General features: G+C 42.5%; 1 protein-coding gene across 2 annotated transcripts in view; it reads left to right on the forward strand.

The window, feature by feature from the left end:
- The window catches only part of AKR1D1 (aldo-keto reductase family 1 member D1), a 98,151-nt gene that overhangs the window by 21,003 nt on the left and 55,344 nt on the right, over nucleotides 1–21,804 (forward strand). The window contains exon 1 of one of the 2 annotated variants that reach the window (XM_051849851.2): nucleotides 5,372–7,212. The exons of the other annotated variant lie outside the window; for it this stretch is intronic. Within the exon in view, the coding sequence (XP_051705811.1) occupies nucleotides 7,120–7,212 (93 nt within the window). The 5' untranslated portion in view covers nucleotides 5,372–7,119. Of the gene's footprint in view, nucleotides 1–5,371; nucleotides 7,213–21,804 lie in introns of those variants that run through there. 2 annotated transcript variants of the gene reach the window in all.

Here is a 21,804-nt window from a genome sequence, read left to right on the forward strand (position 1 = left end):
TATGGACACAAGTTTCTCTCTCTCCGCTCACCTCTCAAATGCGAGCAAGACAGAGCAGGTGCCATTTTGGACATACGTCATTAGCAGCGCGACCTCAGGACTGCACCTGCCCTCAGCCAAGCAGAAAAACCAAACTCTGGTGGGGGTGAAATAACAGGAGATTTGGACCTAGTGAATGTGTGGTGCTACTGAACTGAGACTGTGAAAAAAGAGACGGTGGGTGAGAGAACTCACGGAATTCATGTGAATACTCTCCAGAGACGCTACAATTTGGAAACCTTGGCAACCCAGTGGGAGACTGCAGGAGAATTTGAGCCCACGCTGAGGGCAGAACAGATTCCCTGTGTGGTCCTTGGGAAAGAGCTTCCGATCTCTGGCTCCTGTGGGTATATCATTTGCCTGTTAACTACCTTCAATTCCGCTCAGCCGTGCGGAATTATTTCCCTTCTGAATCAAAAAATAGAGAGAGAGATTTACCACGCCTAACTTGGAAGTGTCACCTTTGGCACACCCTTAACCCTGAGGAACCAAACAGAGCTCTCTGGCTACACCCATCTCAAGCCTGTAAGGCTCCATCAAAAGCAGACAGTCCACTTAATACAGTCATAGTATAACAAGAAAAAAACACCACAACGAGGGAAGAAGAATCCAAAGAATATCTCCACAATGCCAAGCAACAAACGCAGAAATTGAGGAAACAAGAACAAGGAAGACATTATAGCACTCCCAAATGAATAAGACACCCCAAGCCAAGATTATGAAGATGAAGAGATGGAAGCAATGCAAGATATGGATTTCAAAAAATTTATGATAAGAATAATTACAAGTTTTCAAAAACAAATGCTTGAGCTACGGAAATCCTTACTGGACAGGATAGAAAATCTCCTTCGAGAAAATGAAATCTTAAGGAGGAATCAAAATGAAATGCAGAAACTAGTAGGACAGGAAAGTGTGATAGTGAAGAGAAATCAGAATGAAATGAAGAACTCAGTAGATCAAATGACAAACACATTAGAGAGCCTTAAAAACAGAGTCAGTGAAACATAAGAGAGAATATCAGACTTAGAAGACAGAGCACAGGAAAGTTTACAGTCAACCCAAAGAAAAGAAGAGGAAATTAGAAATCTAAAAAATATTGTTGGGAATCTACAGGATACTATTAAAAAAACCAACATTTGGGTTCTAGGAGTTCCTGAAGGCATGGAGAAAGAGAAAGGATTAGAAGGCCTTTTTAGTGAGATACTTGCAGAGAACTTTCCAGGTTTGGAGAAGGACAGAGACATCCTAGTACAGGAAGCTCATAAAACCCCAGTAAACATGACCAAAAGAGATCCTCACCACGACACGTTGTAATCAAACTCACTGCAGTGAAACATAAAGAAAAGATCCTAAAATGTGCAAGAGAGAAATGTCAGATTACTCTCAGAGGATCTCCAATCAGACTCACAGCAGACTTCTCATCAGAAACCCTACAGGCTAGGAGGGAATGGTAAGACATAGCCCAGGTACTAAGAGAGAAAAACTGCCAGCCCAGAATATTATATCCTGCAAAGTTCTCATTTGTGAATGAAGGTGAAATAAAGACCTTTCATAGCAAACAGAAATTGAATTTGTCACTGCTCGTCCAGCCCTCCAAAAGATGCTTAAAAATATGTTACACACAGAAACACAGAAACACGGTCATCAATATGAAAGAAGGTAAAGGAAGGAAACCTCACAGCAGAAGATCACAGGAAGTTCAAAGCATATATTAGAAAATATCTTTGGGAAATGGCAGGGCAAAGTCACTACTTATCAATAGTCACATTGAACGTTAATGGCCTGAACTGTCCAGTTAAAAGACACCAATTGGCTGATTGGGTTAAGGAACAAAACCCATCTCTTTGCTGCTTACAAGAAACACATCTTTCCAACAAAGATGCATACAGGCTGAAAGTGAAAGGCTGGAAGAAGATATATAATGCCAACAGAAATGAAAAAAGAGCGCGCATAGCCATCTTAATATCAGACAAAATAAACTTTAACACAAAAACTGTTAAGAGAGACAAGGAGGAGCACTATATAATGATTAAGGGATCAATTCAGCAGGAAGATATAACGATTATCAATATATATGCACCTATTTACAGGGCACTGGTTTATTTAAAAGATTTGTTAAGGGATTTAAAGGGAGACTTAGAGTCCAATACAATAGTACTGGGGAACTTCAATACTCCACCCTCAGAAATAGATTAATCGGACAGAAGATCAACAAGGAGACAGTATATTTAAACGACACTATAGCCCAAATGGATCTAACAGATTTCTACAGAACTTTTCATCCTACACTTAAAGAATTTACATTCTAATAGTGAGGGCGTGCACCAATAGTCCGGGAATAGATAATTTAATAAAAGTGGAGTTACGGTAGCCTCAGGAAAAGGATCAGGAAAAAATTGCAGAGGAAACTCTTCCAGATCTAATGGATGTGACACGGAGGACCTACAGGGAGAGCAAGGTCACCAACGGCGTGGAAGCTGAGCCACGGGAGCCGAGCCGCAGAGTCTGCGTGCCAGCGCTAGAAGGGGAGGTGAGACAAAGACCACATGGACATTGAACAACATGCTCCTGAATGAACAATGGGTCGTAGAAGAAATCAAAAAAGAAATCAAAAACTTTCTGGAAGTAAATGAGGATAACAGCACAACATACCACAACTTATGGGATACAGCAAAAGCACTGAAGAGGAAAGTTTATAACAATAGGTGCCTACATCAAGAAATTGGAAAGGCACCAAATAGATGAGCTTTCAATGCATCTCAAGGATCTAGAAAATCTGCAGCAAACCAGACCCAAATCTAGTAGGATAAGAGAAATAATTAAAATCAGAGAAGAAATCAACAGGTTGAATCCAAAAAAACATTACAAAATATCAGCCAAACAAGGAGCTGGTTTTTTGAAAAAATAAACAAAATTGACATCCCGTTGGCCCAACTAACTAAAAAAAAGAAGAGAAAAGATAACAATCAAAATACCAAAGACATTCTTCTCAGATCTGGAAAAAATGATGATGAAATTCATATGGCGACACAGGATACCTCAAATAGCTAAAGCAATCTTGTACAACAAAAGCAAAGCTGGAGGCATCACAATACCAGATTTCAGGACATACTACAGGGCAGTTGTTATCAAAACAGCATGGTACTGGTACAGAAACAGATGGCTAGACCAGTGGAACAGAATTGAAACACCAGAAATCAATCCAAACATCTACAGCCAACTTATATTTGATCAAGGATCCAAAACCAATCCCTGGAGTAAGGACAGTCTACTCAATAAATTGTGCTGGGAAAATTGGATTTCCACGTGCAGAAGCACGAAGCAAGACCCCTACCTTTCACCTCACACAAAAATCCACTCAACATGGATTAAAGACTTAAATCTATGACCCGACACCATCAAATTATTAGAGAACATTGGAGAAACACTGCAAGATATAGGTACTGGCAAAGACTTCTTGGGAAAGACCCGGGAAGCACAGGCAGTCAAAGCCAAAATTAACTATTGGAATTGCATCAAATTGAGAAGTTTCTGTACTGCAAAAGAAACAGTCAGAAAGTGAAGAGGCAACCAACAGAATGGGAAAAAATATTTGCAAACTATGCAACAGATAAAGGGTTGATAACCAGGATCTACAAAGAAATCAAGAAACTCCACAAGATCAAAACAAGCAACCCACTTAAGAGATGGGCCAAGGACCTCAATAGACATTTTTCAAAAGAGGAAATCCAAATGGCCAACAGGCAAATAAAAAAATGTTCAAGATCACTAGCAATCAGTGAAATGCAAATCAAAACCACAATGAGGTTTCACCTCACCCCAGTTAGAATGGCTCACATACAGAAATCTACCAACAACAGATGTTGGCTAGGATTGGGGGAAACTAAATTGGCAAACAAACAGGCTGTCTGCACATTAATGTTTATTGCAGCTCAATTCACAATAGCTAAGACCTGGAACCAACCCAAATGCCCATCAATAGTAGACTGGATAAAGGAATTATGGGACATGTACTCTATAGAATACTATACAGCAGTCAAAAACAATGAAATCTGGTCATTTGCAACAAAATGGAGGAATCTGAAAAACATGCTGAGTGAATTAAGCCAGTCCCAAAGGGACAACTATCATATGCTCTCCCTGATCAGCGACAACTAACTGAGCACCAAAGGGGAAACCTGTTGAAGTGAAATGGACACTATGAGAAACAGTGACTTGATCAGCCCTTGTCCTGTCTGTTGATATATAATGTAATACTTTATCCCTTTTAGTATTTTTTTTGTTCTAGTACTATTGGTTTAACTCTGTAATCAACACACAATTATTCTTAGGTGTTGAAATTTTAACTGAAAAGTGATCCCTGTTAAATATAAGAGTGGGAATAAGAGAGGGAGGAGATGTATAATTTAGGACATGCTCAATCGGGCTTGCCCCAAATGGTGGAGTTAGAAACTTGCCAGGGAATTCCAATACAATCCCATCAAGGCGGCATGTGCTAATGCCATTTCACTAGTCCAAGTGATCAATTTCAGTTCACAGTTAATCACACTGATACGTGTTAGAGTCAAAGGCATCACACAAACGAGACTAGTGTCTGCTAATACTAACTGATAGAATCAAAAAGGAAGAGAACGATCCAACATGGGAAGTGGGATACACAGCAGACTTATAGAATGGCAGATGTCCTAAATAGCACTCTGGCCTCAGAATCAGCCCTTAAGGCATTCAGATATGGCTGAAGAGCCCATGAGAGTATTTTAGGCATGGAAAGCCAAGACACTCTGGGGAAAAAAAAAAACCACCTAAAGGAAAGATCTCTGCGAGTGAGATCCCAGTGGAAAGAACAGGGCCATCAAAGAAGGAGGTACCTTTCTCTGAAGGGAGGAGAGAACTTCACTTTCGCTATGACCCTGTCGGAATAAGATCAAAATCAGTGAACTCAAGAGGCTTCCATAGCCTTGGCAACTCATGACTAGAGCCTAGGGAGATTACTGACGCCATAAACAAGAGTGCCAAATTGTTAAGTCAACAACAGGAGTCACTGTGTACTTACTCCTCATGTGAGATCTGTCCTTAATGTGTTGTCCAATGTGAAGTAATGCTATAACTAGTACTGAAACAGTGTTTTTACACTTTGTGTTTCTGTGTGGGTGCAAACTGATGAAATCTTTACTTAATATATACTAAATCTATCTTCTGTATATAAAGATAATTGAAAATGAATCTTGATGTGAATGGAATGGGAGAGGGAGCGAGAGATGGGAGGGGTGCGAGTAGGAGGGAAGTTATGGGGGGGAAAGCCATTGTAATCCATAAACTGTTTTGGAAATTTATATTTACTAAATAAAAGGTAAAAAAAATAAAATGAGCCAATCCTTCTGATAAAGTTTTGGCAGTTTCTTAGCAAGTAAACACAAACTTACCAAATGAACAAATAATCCCACTCTTACATATTTACCCTAGAGCAATGGAACTTAATGTTCATATAAAATATCCTACACAAATGTTTACAGAAGTTCTATTCACAGTCACTCCAAACTTGAAACAAACCAAATACCTTCTATGGGGCAATATAGAAACAATCTCTGATATAAATATATATTATGGAACACTACTCTGAAATAAAAGAGGAAAATTTTTATACACAGTTGCATAGATGAGTCACAAAGGCATGCTGAGTGAAAAGCCACTCTCGAAAGATTACATGCTTATAATTCTATTGATATATTCATGTCAAACGATACAGCTATAGTGATGAACAGGTAGTTATTTCCAGGGTAGTAAAGGGAGAGTGTGACTATAATCAGGTAGATTGAAGTTCTCTGGGTCATGGAGCTTTCTGGTATCCCCATTATGGTATAGGTTATACAAATACATACATGTGCTAACATTCATAAACAGGAAAAAGTCAATCATAATAAAAAACAGAGTAGCATAAGTTAACCAACATTTAAGCATGCACAGCTTACACAATATGCACTTTTAAATCCATTTACAAATGATGTTGAATTCTCTTCTACCTGAGCTCTACACTGCCCGAGCCTAGTTTAATTACTGTGTCTGCTGGCTAATTATGTAGAAAGCAGCAGGATCACAATCTTTAACCAGCTTTGAAGCCATCAGGATCAAAGCTCTCATTTTACACACAGCACCGTCTTTTTGAGGAACACTGTAATGAATATTTGTTCATTGTTTCCCTAACGTTTACCTGTTTCCCAGCTGACCCTCATTCCAAATTTAAAAATTGCTTCTAATTATCTTAAGGCCACCAGTCTTTTATTTCCTTTCACCACTGTGATTGATTTGGTGATAGATCCATGATCCAAGAAAGGCAATTGAGGACAACATGACTGAATTTCTGCATTATTGTGTAAGTTAGAGAATAAGTGAAATTTCCTTCTCCTTGGGTTGATGCTGCCACCATGTCACTCCAAGGACAGGCATAAATACTTTTCAGTGATAATGGGAGAGTCTGCTGACAGATAGGGGAGGCAGAGAGACAGCCTGCAATGTGGTAAACTGGTCCTGGCCGTATTTGTTTCTCTAGTGTAGTGGTTCCCAAACTTTACTGGAGATAAAAATTAGAAATTTTCTCCTGGTCACGCTGCCTTCGGATCTCCAGGGAAATACTGGAAAACTGTTCTAGTCTCCCTGAATTTAGCCTTATTGCTAGAATTTCCAAGAATTATGAACCAATAAACTTCCTTTTTAGTTAAAGTGAATTTAACATAACGCCTTCATTTCCCACGAAGCACCTTGACTGCTAGACGTTAGATAAATTTGTTTCCTCTTTTTAAAAAAAAATATCTTTTTTAGAGAAATAAGTATACATTTCTCAAGGGATTATGTTATTTAAATGCTCTGATGACATTCAAAAGACAATCATCCTCAGGATTTCCTGGACAATCTGGAAAAACAAGATTGAGATATAGATCTGTCGATCTCTCTTTCCTCCCTCTGCTCCTCCCTCTGAGCCTCCTCTTTTAACTAAATATGCCTGAGACACCTTTTCAGAAAGACTCTCCCTCTGGTGATCAGAGCCACTCCTAGCAAGTTGAAAGCTCAGGCTCTGTCTTCAAGATGGACCTCAGTGCTACAAGTCACCGCATTCCTCTGGGTGATGGAAACAGCATTCCCATCATCGGACTCGGTACCTATTCAGAGCCTAAAACGGTAAGCTTGCTCTCTTCCCATTGTGTGTATATGTTTAGCAGTTGTCTAGAGCAAAATGTAATCTGTTTCTGCTTGAATCTTTTTGATTAACTTTTTGTAATAGTGGAAGCAGCCTCCAAGGAGTACTGTGCCTGAACATTGAGCCAAAGTTTAAACTAATCAGTTCAAGGTTACAACTAGTTTGGATATATGGGCGAATGGAATCTTTCCCTTCACTGAAATTCAGCTGAATACTGATGACTAGAATGACTTGAGGCACATGGCACTTGGATTTTACAGCTGTTGATGCTCATAAGAATAATGTCTTTCCTCAGTGCAGCTCTACAGGAAAGACTGATTCTCAGAATAAACAGTGGCATATGTGAAATGCTACTGAAATTTCAGCAATCATGTATGAATGAATTTTGTAAAGCTGAGTATGATTTAACCAGGCAGAGAAACAGAGCTGAGGCGCGACATCTTGGGAGGAAAGGTGAGTATAGACACAACAAAGATGTATGATATGTCCAGGGAAGGCCGAGCACATGGTGGTTGGCATGTGGAATTAATAGTGGAGGTGATGACAGCTGGATCTGAAAATGCAAGTCAAGCCTGGATTATCACTGACCTTGAATATCATGCTTAGGTGTTAGAACTTTGTTTTATAGAATGGAGAAATCATCTGTGTGGCAGGTATTTGACCTAGTAGTTAAGACACTAGTTAAGATGCTCGTGTCCCATATCAAAATAACTTAGTTTAATACTCATTTCTGGTTGCTGTCTCCACCTTCCTGCTAAAGCAGTTCCTGGGAGGTAACCATGCTGGCTCGCATAATTGAGTTCCTACCTCCCACAAGAAAGATCTAGATTGAGTTCCTGGCTCTTGATTCCAGTCTTAGCCTAGTCTTGACTGTTGTGGACAGTTAAACAGTAGATGGGAGCTCTCTCTCTCTCTAAAAAAACGAACATTTTTTTAAAAATTGAGGAGAGGAGAAACAGCATCACTGGATCTATGTTTCTAAAAGGTAACTGTGGTGACCACTTGAGAAATGGAAGTTAGGAGCAAAACTAAACCAGAGACATGATGATACATTGTATCACAATCCCACATTCCACCATAATTACCCACTTCCTTTGGGGCACAGCAAAGAAAATCACTTTCCCAACAATTACTAGTCTGTGCCCTTGACTGCTTCCTCTTCTTTCTTTGCTCATTGTCTTTGTATGATCTATTCATAATCTTGGTTTTTACTACGGACACGTACTCCTCAATGTGTATTTCCTGTTATGTTTGTTATATCTCCCTCATGCAGCCACAATAGAACCACCTGGGACTTATTTAATATACAGTTTCTTGGTCCTCCCCTCCAAACTAGTAAATATGGTTCTATAGGGTATAGTCTAAGAATCTGCATTTTAACAAGTTCCTTGCAGGGGAGGGGAATATAGGGAGCAGGCATTTGGTTCAACAGTTAAGAGGCTGCTTGGCATGCCCTTATCCCCTATTGGAGTGATGAGATTCAACTCCTGGTTCTCAATTGTAGCTTCTTGGTCATGTGTACCCTGGGAGTTAGTAAGTAATGGCTCAAGGAGTTGGGCCCTACCACCTACATGGAAGACCTAGACTGAGTTTTGACTCCTGGCTTTGGTCCGGTCTAGCACCACCAGTTATTTCAGGCATTTCTAGAGTGAACCAGATGGGAGATCAACCTAGCAACCTAGTGCTCACGCTCGCTCACTCTCTACCGCCCCCATCTTTCAAAATAAAATTAATTAGTTTAAAAAATAAAGTTCCTCAGGTACATCGTATGTACAGGCAGTTTTTCACTCTGCTTTCTTCAGGCAATTCTAACTCAACACAACAAAACTACACTGACCATCCTCCCTTCTCAAACCTCCTAGCAAATAACACTGCCACTAGCAATGACAGAAACCAAAAATCTGATTATGCCTTCACCCTGCCTGCTTCCTCATATCTCTCCTTCCTTTTCACACAGCTTTCAAATGATTGCTAAAACTTTGTTGACTTTTTTTCTCAAATACTTCCAATTCACACCCTACTGTGTATACACATTGTCACGTGTACATTCTTATCTTGGGTTATTCTTCCAGTTTTGTTTCTTTCCAATTAGTTATCTTATCCAGGCTGGGACTTATCAGAATCATTCTCAGACCTGAAGATAATTGTGTCATGGCCACACTTAATGCATTTCAATATCCCCCTATTATTTATGGAGTGATGGCCACTCTCCTTGGCTGTACACAGAGCTTTTATGGTTTAGCTAAGACTTGTCAGTCCAGATACATCAACCACCACTCTCCCACCTTTTCCTATTTATAAAAACATTACTTAAATCCCTTGAATAACTTCCATTTCTTTGAACTTTCTGCCTTCTACCTACAACACTCCTTTTCCTCATGTGCTCATTTTGTAATTTCTACTAAACCTTCAAGATTCAGTTCAAGGAATACATTCTCTGAGCAACCATCTCCTAGCTGCCACACCTTGACTGTCCTACATGGTCACATAGGACTTTGGGCTAGATTCTGTGTAGCACTTATCACATTGCATTGGAATCATTAATTCCCTATACTCTTCCTCACCAGCCTGCAAAATTCACCAAGAAAGGGACCATGTTTTGTTCAGCTTTATATTCCCAGGATAGGTCTAGTATGTAATGGCTATTCAACTAATTCTTGTCAAACTAATGAATGAGTTTGTAAGAGGGTAAGTTGTCGCTCCCCCTCTTCGTGGAGGAACGACACAGGACCCTGCGCTGTTCTTTCGTCTGCTCGGCCCTCCCCGGGTTTGCTGCTGGTTCTTCCCGGGTTGGCTACTATCCCTTCCACCTCCGTGGAAGGGCAGTTCCCCCTGGCCGCATTCCCCACTTCCGCAGGGGAGCGGCACACCGCCGGCCGGCTCTCTGGGGGCTGCACGGGTTCCCTTAGATGTTCCCCATAGATGTTCCTGGTGCATGCCGTCTCTCTCCTCCTTTATAGTCCTTCTCTGCCAATCCCAACTCGGCTGCCCACACGCCGAGTACGCTGCTCTCCAATCAGGAGCAAGTCCTACAGTTAATTGGTTGAACTGGAGGCAGCTGTGCGGAAGCTGTTTACTTCTCTCCCAGCGCCATATTGTGGGAGAGCAGATGCATAGAATAAGTCTTAATTCCAGTAACAGTCTAGTCCGGTTTGCTCCCCACAGATCCCCCTTTCTTTTTATTTTTGGCGTTGATACGCGCCTGTCTTCGGTGTCCCGCGGCACACACTCTACTCTACTTGCTAGAGTTGCCACAGGCTCTTACAAGTCCTATCAATCAGGAAAACCGAATCCGGGTCCTCTCTTCGCCATTGTGAGGAGGTTTTTAGGCGCTGATGCATGCCTGTGTTCGGTGCCCTGCAGCGCATGCTCTGCTCTGCCTGCAGGGGACTTACAAAACCTATCAGGCAAACCGAATCCAAGCCTTCTCATTGCCTTATTGTGGGGGAGACTTATTAGTGTTGGTTCGTGCCTATCTTCGGTGACCTGCAGCTCATACTCTGGTCGAGCTTTGCTGGCGCTTACCGCCTTAAATCAGGCAGACCGAATCCAAGCTTAATATTGTTGTATTGTGGGGAAGCCTTACTGATGTTAATTCGTGCCTGTCTTCGGTGACCTGCGGCGCATAAGCTGCTAGCTGCCCGCAGGTGCTCATCGCCTCACTTGATTAGGCAGACCGAATCCAAGCTCTCACATTGCAGTGTTGTAGGGAGGCCTTTTTATTTCTCTATTTCTCTATCTCCGGGCATTCCTATTTCTCCCATTTTACTTCTATCTTCCAGCATTCCTATTTTTCTTTTACTTCACTTCCAAACTTCTGTTTCTCTTATCCCTGCGGCTTTCCGGCACCTCGCCCCGCCGGCGGGTTCCCGGCTCTGCGCCGCTTCAGCCCGCGCGCCTCTCTGCGCGGCTTCCCGGCTTTGCGCGGTCCGCGGTCTCCACGCTTAACCCTTTCGCGTCTGAACCACGGCCTACGCCAGCGTTCCCTATCTATTCACGCCCCGTGCTCTCTCTGCACGCGGCGGCTTCCGCGAGTAACACAGCGTAGCTTGCGTCTCCGCCACTAGGATTCAATCTAAGTTCCCCGGGCTAGCCTGGCGAATTCAACCCAGCGTACGTCTCCGCCCCACGATCTGGCTTCCCGTCCTTTGCTCCCCGGGCTAATCAGACGGATCCCAATCTGGCTTACGTCTCAGCTTCTGGTTTCAACTTTTCGCCCCCTATTCCCGGGCTAACTTGAGAACCCCAAAGTGGCTTTCGTTTCCGCCTCGGCCTGCCCCCCGCGGCTTCAATTTCCCTAACATTTTTCTCTACCCGGTATATTTCCCAAGCTTTCCTCCAACAATACTCCTCCCTCATTTCTCCTGGCCTCTCCCCACAGTCCGCATCTGAGTCTGTTTGTTCTAGCTTTCACTTTCGCTTTCAACCTTAGAGATTCCTCCCAGCTTCCCCCCGTAGTCCGTATCCGAGTCTATGCCTAGGCTTTCAATAGCTTCTTCCGGCTCCTTTTTCGTCCGGCTTTTCCCTAGGCTGTTTGCTAGTCTCTCTCTCCGATATTTTCCCAGTTCTTCCCGTTTCTTCCCTCCTAAGTTTCATATCCGAGTCAGGTTTCCTATCCGAGCTGGGTTTCCTATCCGAGTCACGTTTCTTCCCTCCTAAGTTTTCTATCCGTCCTAGGTTTCCTATCCGAGTCACGGCACCATTATGTCGCTCCCCCTCTTCGTGGAGGAACGACACAGGACCCTGCGCTGTTCTTTCGTCTGCTCGGCCCTCCCCGGGTTTGCTGCTGGTTCTTCCCGGGTTGGCTACTATCCCTTCCACCTCCGTGGAAGGGCAGTTCCCCCTGGCCGCATTCCCCACTTCCGCAGGGGAGCGGCACACCGCCGGCCGGCTCTCTGGGGGCTGCACGGGTTCCCTTAGATGTTCCCCATAGATGTTCCTGGTGCATGCCGTCTCTCTCCTCCTTTATAGTCCTTCTCTGCCAATCCCAACTCGGCTGCCCACACGCCGAGTACGCTGCTCTCCAATCAGGAGCAAGTCCTACAGTTAATTGGTTGAACTGGAGGCAGCTGTGCGGAAGCTGTTTACTTCTCTCCCAGCGCCATATTGTGGGAGAGCAGATGCATAGAATAAGTCTTAATTCCAGTAACAGTCTAGTCCGGTTTGCTCCCCACAGTAAGTGTGTGTGTATATCAGAGTATCGAAATGTAAATGGATATGATATAATAGTTAAAATTTATGAGTCCTTAACATGAGCCAGAAACTCTTTTAAGAGTATGTGGTCTTTTTTTAAGGATTATTTATCTATACAAAAGTCAGAGTTACAGAAAGAGGAGAAACAGAAAGGGAGATCATCCATCTGCTGGTTCACTTTCCAAATGGTCGCAATGGCCAGAGCTGGGCCAGGCAAAGCCAGGAGCCAGGAGCTTCATCTGTGTCGCCCACATGATTTCCAGGTACCCAAGCACTTGAGCCATCTTCCACTGCTTTCCCAGGCCATTAGCAGGGAGTTGGATTGGAAGTGGAGCAGCTGGGACATGAACTAGTGCCCATGTGTGATGCTGGCATCTCAGGTAGTGGCTGAACTTGCTGGGTCACAACGCCAGCCCCTTAAATGTTTTATATGACATTCATTCTTTTTTTTTTCTTTCTCTTCTTTTATTTTTTTTTATTATTATTTTTTTCATTGTGTAATGTAATATTTTTTTTTTATCTTTTATTTAATGAATATAAATTTCCAAAGTACGACTCATGGGTTACAATGGCTTTCCCCCCCATACCGTCCCTCCCACCCACAACCCTCCCCTTTCCCACTCCCTCTCCCCTTCCATTCACATCAAGATTCATTTTCGATTATCTTAATATACAGAAGATCAGCTTAGTATACCTTAAGTAAGGATTTCAACAGTTTGTTCCCACACAGAAACATAAAGTGAAAAATAATAGATGATTTTTTTTAAATGATGATGAAATCAGATCAGACCTATTGTCATGTTTAATCCCAGTGAGAGTCAAGTTGGGAATTAATAATTTCTTTTTTTTTTTTTACAGAAGATCAGTTTAGTGTACATTAAGTAAAGATTTCAATCGTTTGCACCCCCATAGAAACACAAAGTGAAATATACTGTTTGAGTACTCGTTATAGCATTAAGCCTCAGTGTACAGCACATTAAGGACAGAGATCCTACATGAGGAGTAAGTGCACAGTGACTCCTGTTGTTGACTTTACAAATTGACACTCCTGTTTATGGCATCAGTAATCTCCCTATGCACCAGTCATGAGTTTCCAAGGCTATGGAAGCCCCTTGAGTTCTCCAACTCTTATCTTGTTTAGACACGGTCATAGTCAAAGTGGAGGTTCTCTCCTCCCTTCAGAGAAAGGCACCTCCCTCTTTGAAGACCTGTTCTTTCCACTGGGATCTCACTCACAGAGATCTTTTTGCCAGAGTGTCTTGGCTTTCCATGCCTGAAATACTCTCATGGGCTTTTCAGCCAGATCCGAGTGCCTTTAGGGCTGATTCTGAGGCCAGAGTGCTATTTAGGACATCCGTCATTCTATGAGTCTGCTGAGTATCTCACTTCCCATGTTGGATCACTCTCCCCTTTATTTATTCTATCGGTTAGTGTTAGCAGATACTAGACTTGTTTATGTGCTCCCTTTGACTCTTAGTATGACATTCATTCTTAATATAATCATCCTAACATAAACTACATAGCCAGTTGATAGATAAGGAAACTGATAAACAGAGAGAGTTAAGTTGCCCCAAGATTATATTGCTAAAGGACAGATCTGAGATTCAAATCCACATGGTTTGAGTCTAGACTCTATGCTCTGAATTTCATACTCTATTGCCATTGACACACACACACACACATACACACATAAAATTCTGTAGGGTTCAAGGTGCTGTCTCTACCAAAAAATATTAAGTGCGTACTGTGTGCCTAGTAATATTAAATCCTTGGACTGGAAATATTCATAGTGATCACATGCCATTCCCACAAAAAGTTGTAATTGACTTCAGAAGAGGAGGCACACTGCATAGAGAATTTGGCCTAAGAATGGAGATCACACATATGCCAACCACATTTGTAATCAGAAATATTACCAATTGACGTGTGATCTATTTGATTAACCAGTGTGTTCCACAAGATCAAAAACTCCGATGTTAAGAACATATAACAATTTTTTGGAAGATCTGAGGTAAAGAAAGTTGTAGAGCTGGGGTTATGGAGGGAGATGAGGAGTGGGGAGAACAGAGTATCTCAGAAAGAACAAACTCACATTTTTCTGCTCTGAGTCATACAACTGATCAACACTTGAGTCACCACCCCAGTAAGATGAGACAGAAACTTACACTCTCTCTGCCCAGTTTGATCACCCCAAAATAAAATCTCTGGATTAGCTATAATTTCAGAATCAGTCTTAGTCCTAGAGTAGCACTCAGATGCCAAAATTTGATGTTCTCCACATGTGACTGACAGTCTTTTCAAATCCATTAATTCCATAAGCAATAGATGGTGAATGCCATTAACTGGGATTTAGTCACATTCTGTGTGCAGAGTTAAATCTGTCAGTGTTTGTCCTGGGAGCCTGTTCAGTTTTTGTTGTTTTTTTTTTTTGTTTGTTTGTTTGTTTGTTTTTTGACAGATAGAGTTAGACAGCGAGAGAGAGACAGAGAGAAAGGTCTTCCTTCCATTGGTTTACCCCCTAAATGGCCGCCACAGCCAGAGCTACGCCAATCCGAAGCCAGAAACCAGGAGCTTCTTCCTGGTCTCCCACGTGGGTGCAGGTACCCAAGCACCTGGGCCATCCTCCACTGCCTTCCCGGGCCACAGCAGAGAGCTGGACTGGAAGAGGAGCAACCGGGACTAGAACCTGGCGCCCATATGGGATGCCGGCGCCTCAGGCAGAGGATTAACCAAGTGAGCCACAGCGCTGGCCCAACCTGATCAGTTTTAATAAGGAAGTTAGAGGATGCCTGGGTAAGATACAGGAAGGTGTGCAGGGGAATGCAGGGATAGGAGCTGAGTGGGGAAGACTGTCTATATAGAGCATGTTGGGTTGAAACTGAGAAAGCAGATTGGAAGAACATTATGTGGCACTGTGGGAAACTGAGAAGCCCAGCTTCCCCTGTCTTAATACCAATTTCTTTTCCTCTAGATATGTCCAGCTTCACGCCTGAACTCAAAATTTTTTTATGTAGGCCGGCGCCGCGGCTCACTAGGCTAATCCTCCGCCTAGCGGCGCCAGCACACCGGGTTCTAGTCCCGGTTGGGGCGCCGGATTCTGTCCCGGTTGCCCCTCTTCCAGGCCAGCCCTCTGCTGTGGCCAGGGAGTGCAGTGGAGGATGGCCCAGGTGCTTGGGCCCTGCACCCCATGGGAGACCAGGAAAAGCACCTGGCTCCTGGCTCCTGCCATCGGATCAGCGCGGTGCGCCGGCTGCAGCGCGCCGGCCGCGGCGGCCATTGGAGGGTGAACCAACGGCAAAAGGAAGACCTTTCTCTCTGTCTCTCTCTCTCACTGTCTACTCTGCCTGTCAAAAAAAAAATTTTTTATGTAACCAACATTTAGCAGCACAAAACACTCTGTGCATGACCTAACCACATTAATAACATCTATAACCTAATTACACAAATTTGTCCCATGGGACAAATGGGAGGTGGGCTCAGGTCCTTTCTTCAGAATGTGTCATCCTTTAGAGCAGGGTAGGAAGCCTTTTTACTGCCAAGAACCACTTTGATATTTATTTATAATACCAATGGCAGGTCATACAGAATTATGAACTTAAAAATTTGCCTGGTATAGATTAATTGAATTTGAACTCCTGACTGTGGTTGCTTGACAGGGCCATACCAAATGATTTATCTGACCTTATATGGCCCTCAGGCCAGATATTCTTCACCCCTGCTTAAACCTTTCTTCCTTTATTCCCAGTGCCTATCTAATTTCCTCTCTTCCTATCAACCCAGGGGACCCTATTTCATCTGGGAAAGGTAGAGCCTTGTGCTCACATCGAGTATCTTTGTCAGACCTGTACTTAAACTAGGAATGTGTTGAAGGCATCCCACAAACTCTCCCTGGACTGGACAGGGAGCATAAATAAGTGTTCTGGTGACCTAAGTCTATTTCTCAGATTTTCTTCCGCTTTCCCATTTAAAAAATATTTATTTGCAATATTTTATTCAAATATTTTATTTGAAAGGCAGAGTTAGATAGTGAGAGGGAGAGAAGGCGGGGACAGAGAGAATGAGGGAAAGAGAGAGAGAAAGAGCTCTTCCATCTGCTGGTTTACTCCCAAAATGGCCACAACAGCAGAGGCGGGGCAAGACCAAAGCCAGGAGCTTCACCTGTCTCCCAAAAGGGTACAGGGGCCCAAGGACTTGGGCTCTGCTGCTTTTCTCAGGAGCATTAGCAGGGAGCTGGATCAGAAGTAGAGCACTCAGGACGCAAACGGGCACCCATATGGGATGCTGGTGTTGCTGGAGGTGGTGTCACCCACTATACCAGTGTTGGCCCCAGCTTTCTCATTTTGAGAGTAGGCATGAGAGCAAGAAATGTTTTTATTTTTCTTTTTTGAATTTTTTAATGATTCATTTATTGATGTTGAAAGTCAGAGTTGCAGAGAGAGGGAGAAACAGAGAGGGAGCGAGATCTTCCATCTGCTGGTTCACTCCCCAGATAGCCACAACAGCCAGTGCTGGGCCAGGCTGCAGCCAGGCGCCTGGAACTTCATATAGGTCTCCTACATGGGTAGTGGGGACCCAAGAACTTGGACTATCGTTCTGCTGTTTTTCCCAGGCCATTATCAGTAGCTGGATTAGAAGTAGAGCAGCTAAGGCTCAAAATGATACCCATAGGGGATGTTGGCATCACAGGCAGTGGCTGTACCTGCTATGCCCCAAAACCAGCCCCTATTTTTTCTTTACTACAAGCAAAGCACCAGCACACCCTCAGTAGACTTGTTGAGGACACAATAAGTAGATCTCCAGAGATCATGTACTCCGTTCTACTGCAGCCAGTTGTCAGGCATAAACAGTACTCCAGTTGTTCCCTGGTTTGCTAAATTTTTTGAAATTTTATTTAAGCTATACAAGTTTCATGTATTGCATATATATGGATTTAGGAACATAGTGATACTTCCCCTCTTACCTCCCTCCTGGCCACACTACAAAACTACTTTCTACTCACTCTCACATTCCCAATCTTAATTTTTACAAAGATCTATTTTCAGTATACTTAATGATTGTATAGTTAACCCTACACTAATAAAAGACTTCAACAAATAGTATGAAGAAAAAAAAAAACAAATACTGTACCTCAATAAGATAAGGGCTGTAAGAAATCATTGAATCTCAAAATGTCTATTTCACTCCAATACATTACATTTCAGGTACTCTATCAGTTACCTGAGATCAGGAAAAACATATGATGTCTGTCTTTTGGGGACTGGCTTATTTCACTAAGAATAATGGTTTCTTGTTGCATCCATCTTGTTGCAAAAAACAGCATTCCTTTTTTTTTTCTTAACAGCTGAGTAGTACTCTGTAGTGTATTCATAATGTACGTTCTTTATCCAGTAAACAGTTGATGGAAATCTGCATTGATTCCATATTTCAGCTATTGTGAATTGTACTTTAGTAAACATGGAGGGTACAGATAACTTTCCTACACTGATTTCTTTTGGTTTGGGTAACTTCCCAGGAGTGGGATTGCTGGATCATATGGTAGGTCTATATTCAGATTTCTGGGGTGTATCCATACTGTCTTCCACAGTGGTTGCACCAGTTTACATTCCCACCAGCAGTGGATTAGGGTACCCTTTTCCCCACATCTTCACCAGCATTTGTTGTTAATTGATTTATGTGTGAGAGCAGTTCTAATTGGTGTGACCTCATTGTGGTTTCAATTTGCATTTTCCTTATGGCTTGTGATCTTGAGCATTTTTTCAAGTGTCTGATGGCCATTTGAATTTCCCCTCTTGAAAAAATGTCTGTTCAAGTCCTTTGCCCATTTCTTAACTGGATTGTTTATTCTGTTGTTGAATTTCTTGAGCTCTTTATAGATTCTGGATGTCAACCCTTTATCAGCTGTGTAGTTCACAAGTATTTTCTGCTATTCTGTCCATTGCCTCTTCACTTTGCTGAATGTTTCTTTTGCAGTGTAGAAACTTCTCAGCCTGATATAACCCCATTTGTCAATTTTGGCTTTGACTGCCTGTGGTTCTGGGATTTTTTTTTTTTTTTTGACAGGCAGAGTGGACAGTGAGAGAAAGAGAGAGACAGAGAGAAAGGTCTTCCTTTGCCGTTGGTTCACCCTCCAATGGCCGCTGCGGCCGGCGCACCGCGCTGATCCGATGGCAGGAGCCAGGTACTTATCCTGGTCTCCCATGGGGTGCAGGGCCCAAGGACTTGGGCCATCCTCCTCTGCACTCCCTGGCCACAGCAGAGAGCTGGCCTGGAAGAGGGGCAACCAGGACAGAATCCGGTGCTCCGACCGGGACTAGAACCCGGTGTGCCAGGGCCGCAAGGCGGAGGATTAGCCTAGTGAACTGCGGCGCCGGCCTAGTTCTGGGATCTTTTCTAAGAAGTCTTTGCCTGTGCCACTGTCTTGCAGAGTTTCTTCAATGTTCTCTAGTAATTAGAGGGTATCGGGTTTTAGATTTAGGTCTTTGATCCATTTTGAGTGGATTATTGTGTAAGGTGTAAGTATGGGTCTAGTTTCATACTTCTGCATGTGGAGATCCAGTTTTCCTAGCACCATTTGTTGAAGAGACTATCCTTGACCCAGGATTGATTTTAGCTCCTTCATCAAACATAGTTTCTTGTATATGAATGGGTTGATTTCTAGAGTTTCTATTCCTTTCCATTGGTCTACAAGTCTGTTTTTGTGCCAGTATCAGGCTGTTTTAATTATAACTGTCAGGTAGTATGTCTTGAAATCAGGTATTGTGATGATGCCTCTCGCTTTGTTTTTGTTGTATAAGATTGCTTTAGCTATTCAGGGTGTCTTGTGTTTATATGTGGATTTTAGACTAATTTTTCTAGATCTGTGAAGAATGTCATTGGTATTTGGGGAGGGATCACATTGAATCTGTAAATTGCTTTTGGTAGTGTGGACATTTTGATAATGTTGATTCTTCCAAAACATGAACATGGAAGATTTTTTTCATTTTTAAATGTCTTCTTGAATCGAGTGCTGTGGCATAGTGGGTAAAGCTGCTGCCTGCAGTGCCGGCATCCCATATGGGTGCTGGTTTGAGTCCTGACTTCTCTGCTTCTACTCCAACTCTCTGCAATGGCCTGGGAAAGCAGTAGAAGATGACCCAAGTCCTTGGGCCCCTGCACCCATAAAGGAGACCTGGAAAAGGTCCTGGCTCTTGGCTTCAGATTGGTGCAGCTGTGGCCATCATGGCCATCTGGGGAGTGAACCAGCAGATAGACTTCTCTCTCTGACTCTGCATCTCTCTGTCTGTAACACTGCCTCTCAAATAAACAAATCTTTAAAAAAGAAAAATAAAAAAGTCTTCTATTTTTTTTTTGTTTTGTCATTTTCATCATAGAGATCTTTTACATTGTTGGTTAAATCTATTCCAAGGTATTTAAGTCTTTTTGGAACTATTGTGAATGGGACTGATCTTAAAAGTTCTTTGTCAGTGGAGGATGACCCAAGTCCATGGGCCCTACACCCTCACGGGATACCAGGGGAAGCACTTGGCTCCCAGCATTGGATCAGCGCGGTGCGCCGGCTGCAGCAGCCATGGTGGGGTGAACCAACGAAAAGGAAGACCTTTCTCTTTGTCTCCCTCTCTCACTGTCCACTCTGCCTGTCAAAAAAATTTAAAAAAAAGTTCTTTGTCAGCCATGGCATTCTCTATATATACAAAGGCTATTGATTTTTCCGTGATGATTTTATATCCTGCCACTTTACCAAACTCTTTCATGCATTACAATAGTCTTTCAGTGGAGTCTTTTGGATCCCCTATACATAGAATCATGTCATCTGCAAATAGGGATAGTTTGATATCCTCCTTTCTAATTTTCATACCTTTTATTTCATTTTCTTGCCTAATAGCCCTGGCTAAAACTTCCAGGACTGTATTAAATAGCAATGGGAGGGCGCTGGTTCTGTGGCATAGCAGGTAAAGTCACTGCCTGCAGCACCAGCAAACCATATGACCTCCAGTTCAAGTCTCAGCTGCTCCACTTCTTTTTTTTTAAACTTTTATTTAGTAAATATAAATTTCCAAAGTACAGTTTATGGATTACAATGGCTTCTCCCCCCACAGAAACACAAAGTGTAAAATACTGTTTCAGTACTAGCTATAGCATTACTTCACATTGGACAACACAAAAAGGACAGAACCCATATGAGGATTAAGTACACAGTGACTCCTGTTGTTGACTTAACAATTTGACACTCTTGTTTATGGCGTCAGTAATCTCCCTTGGCTCTAGTCATGAGTTTCCAAGGCTATGGAAGCCTCTTGAGTTCGCTGACTTAGATCTTATTTAGACAAGGTCATAGTCAAAGTGAAAGTTCTCTCCTCCCTTCAGAGAAAGGTACCTCCTTCTTTGATGGCCCTGTTCTTTCCACTGGGATCTCACTCGCAGAGATCTTTCCTTTAGGTGGTTTTTTTTTTCCCCCAGAGTGTCTTGGCTTTCCATGCCTAAAATACTCTCATGGGCTCTTCAGCCATATCTGAATGCCTTAAGGGCTGATTCTGAGGCCAGAGTGCTATTTAGGACATCTGCCATTCTATAAGTCTGCTGTGTATCCCACTTCCCATGTTGGATCGTTCTCTTCCTTTTTGATTCTATCAGTTAGTATTAGCAGACACTAGTCTCGTTTGTGTGATCCGTTTGACTCTAACACGTATCACTGTGATCAATTGTGAACTGAAATTGATCACTTGGACTAGTGAGATGGTATTGGTACATGCCACCTTGATGGGATTGTATTTGGAATTCCCTGGCAAGTTTCTAACTCCACCATTTGGGGCAAGCCCGATTGAGCATGTCCTAAATTATACATCTCCTCCCTCTCTTATTCCCACTCTTATATTTAACAAGGATCACTTTTCAGTTAAAATTTCAACACCTAAGAATAATTGTGTGTTAATTACAGAGTTAAACCAATAGTACTAGAACAAAAAAAAATACTAAAAGGGATAAAGTATTACATTATATATCAACAGTCAGGACAAGGGCTGATCAAGTCACTGTTTCTCATAGTGTCCATTTCACTTCAACAGGTTTCCCCTTTGGTGCTCAGTTAGTTGTCGCTGATCAGGGAGAGCATATGATAGTTGTCCCTTTGGGACTGGCTTAATTCACTCAGCATGTTTTCCAGATTCCTCCATTTTGTTGCAAATGACCAGATTTCATTGTTTTTGACTGCTGTATAGTATTCTATAGAGTACATGTCCCATAATTCCTTTATCCAGTCTACTGTTGATGGGCATTTGGGTTGGTTCCAGGTCTTAACTATTGTGAATTGAGCTGCAATAAACATTAATGTGCAGAGAGCTTTTTTTTTTTTTTTTCCTGCTCCACTTCTAATCTAGCTCCCT

This window comes from Oryctolagus cuniculus, chromosome 3 (genome assembly GCF_964237555.1).
Source record: "Oryctolagus cuniculus chromosome 3, mOryCun1.1, whole genome shotgun sequence".
NCBI lineage: Eukaryota > Metazoa > Chordata > Mammalia > Lagomorpha > Leporidae > Oryctolagus > Oryctolagus cuniculus.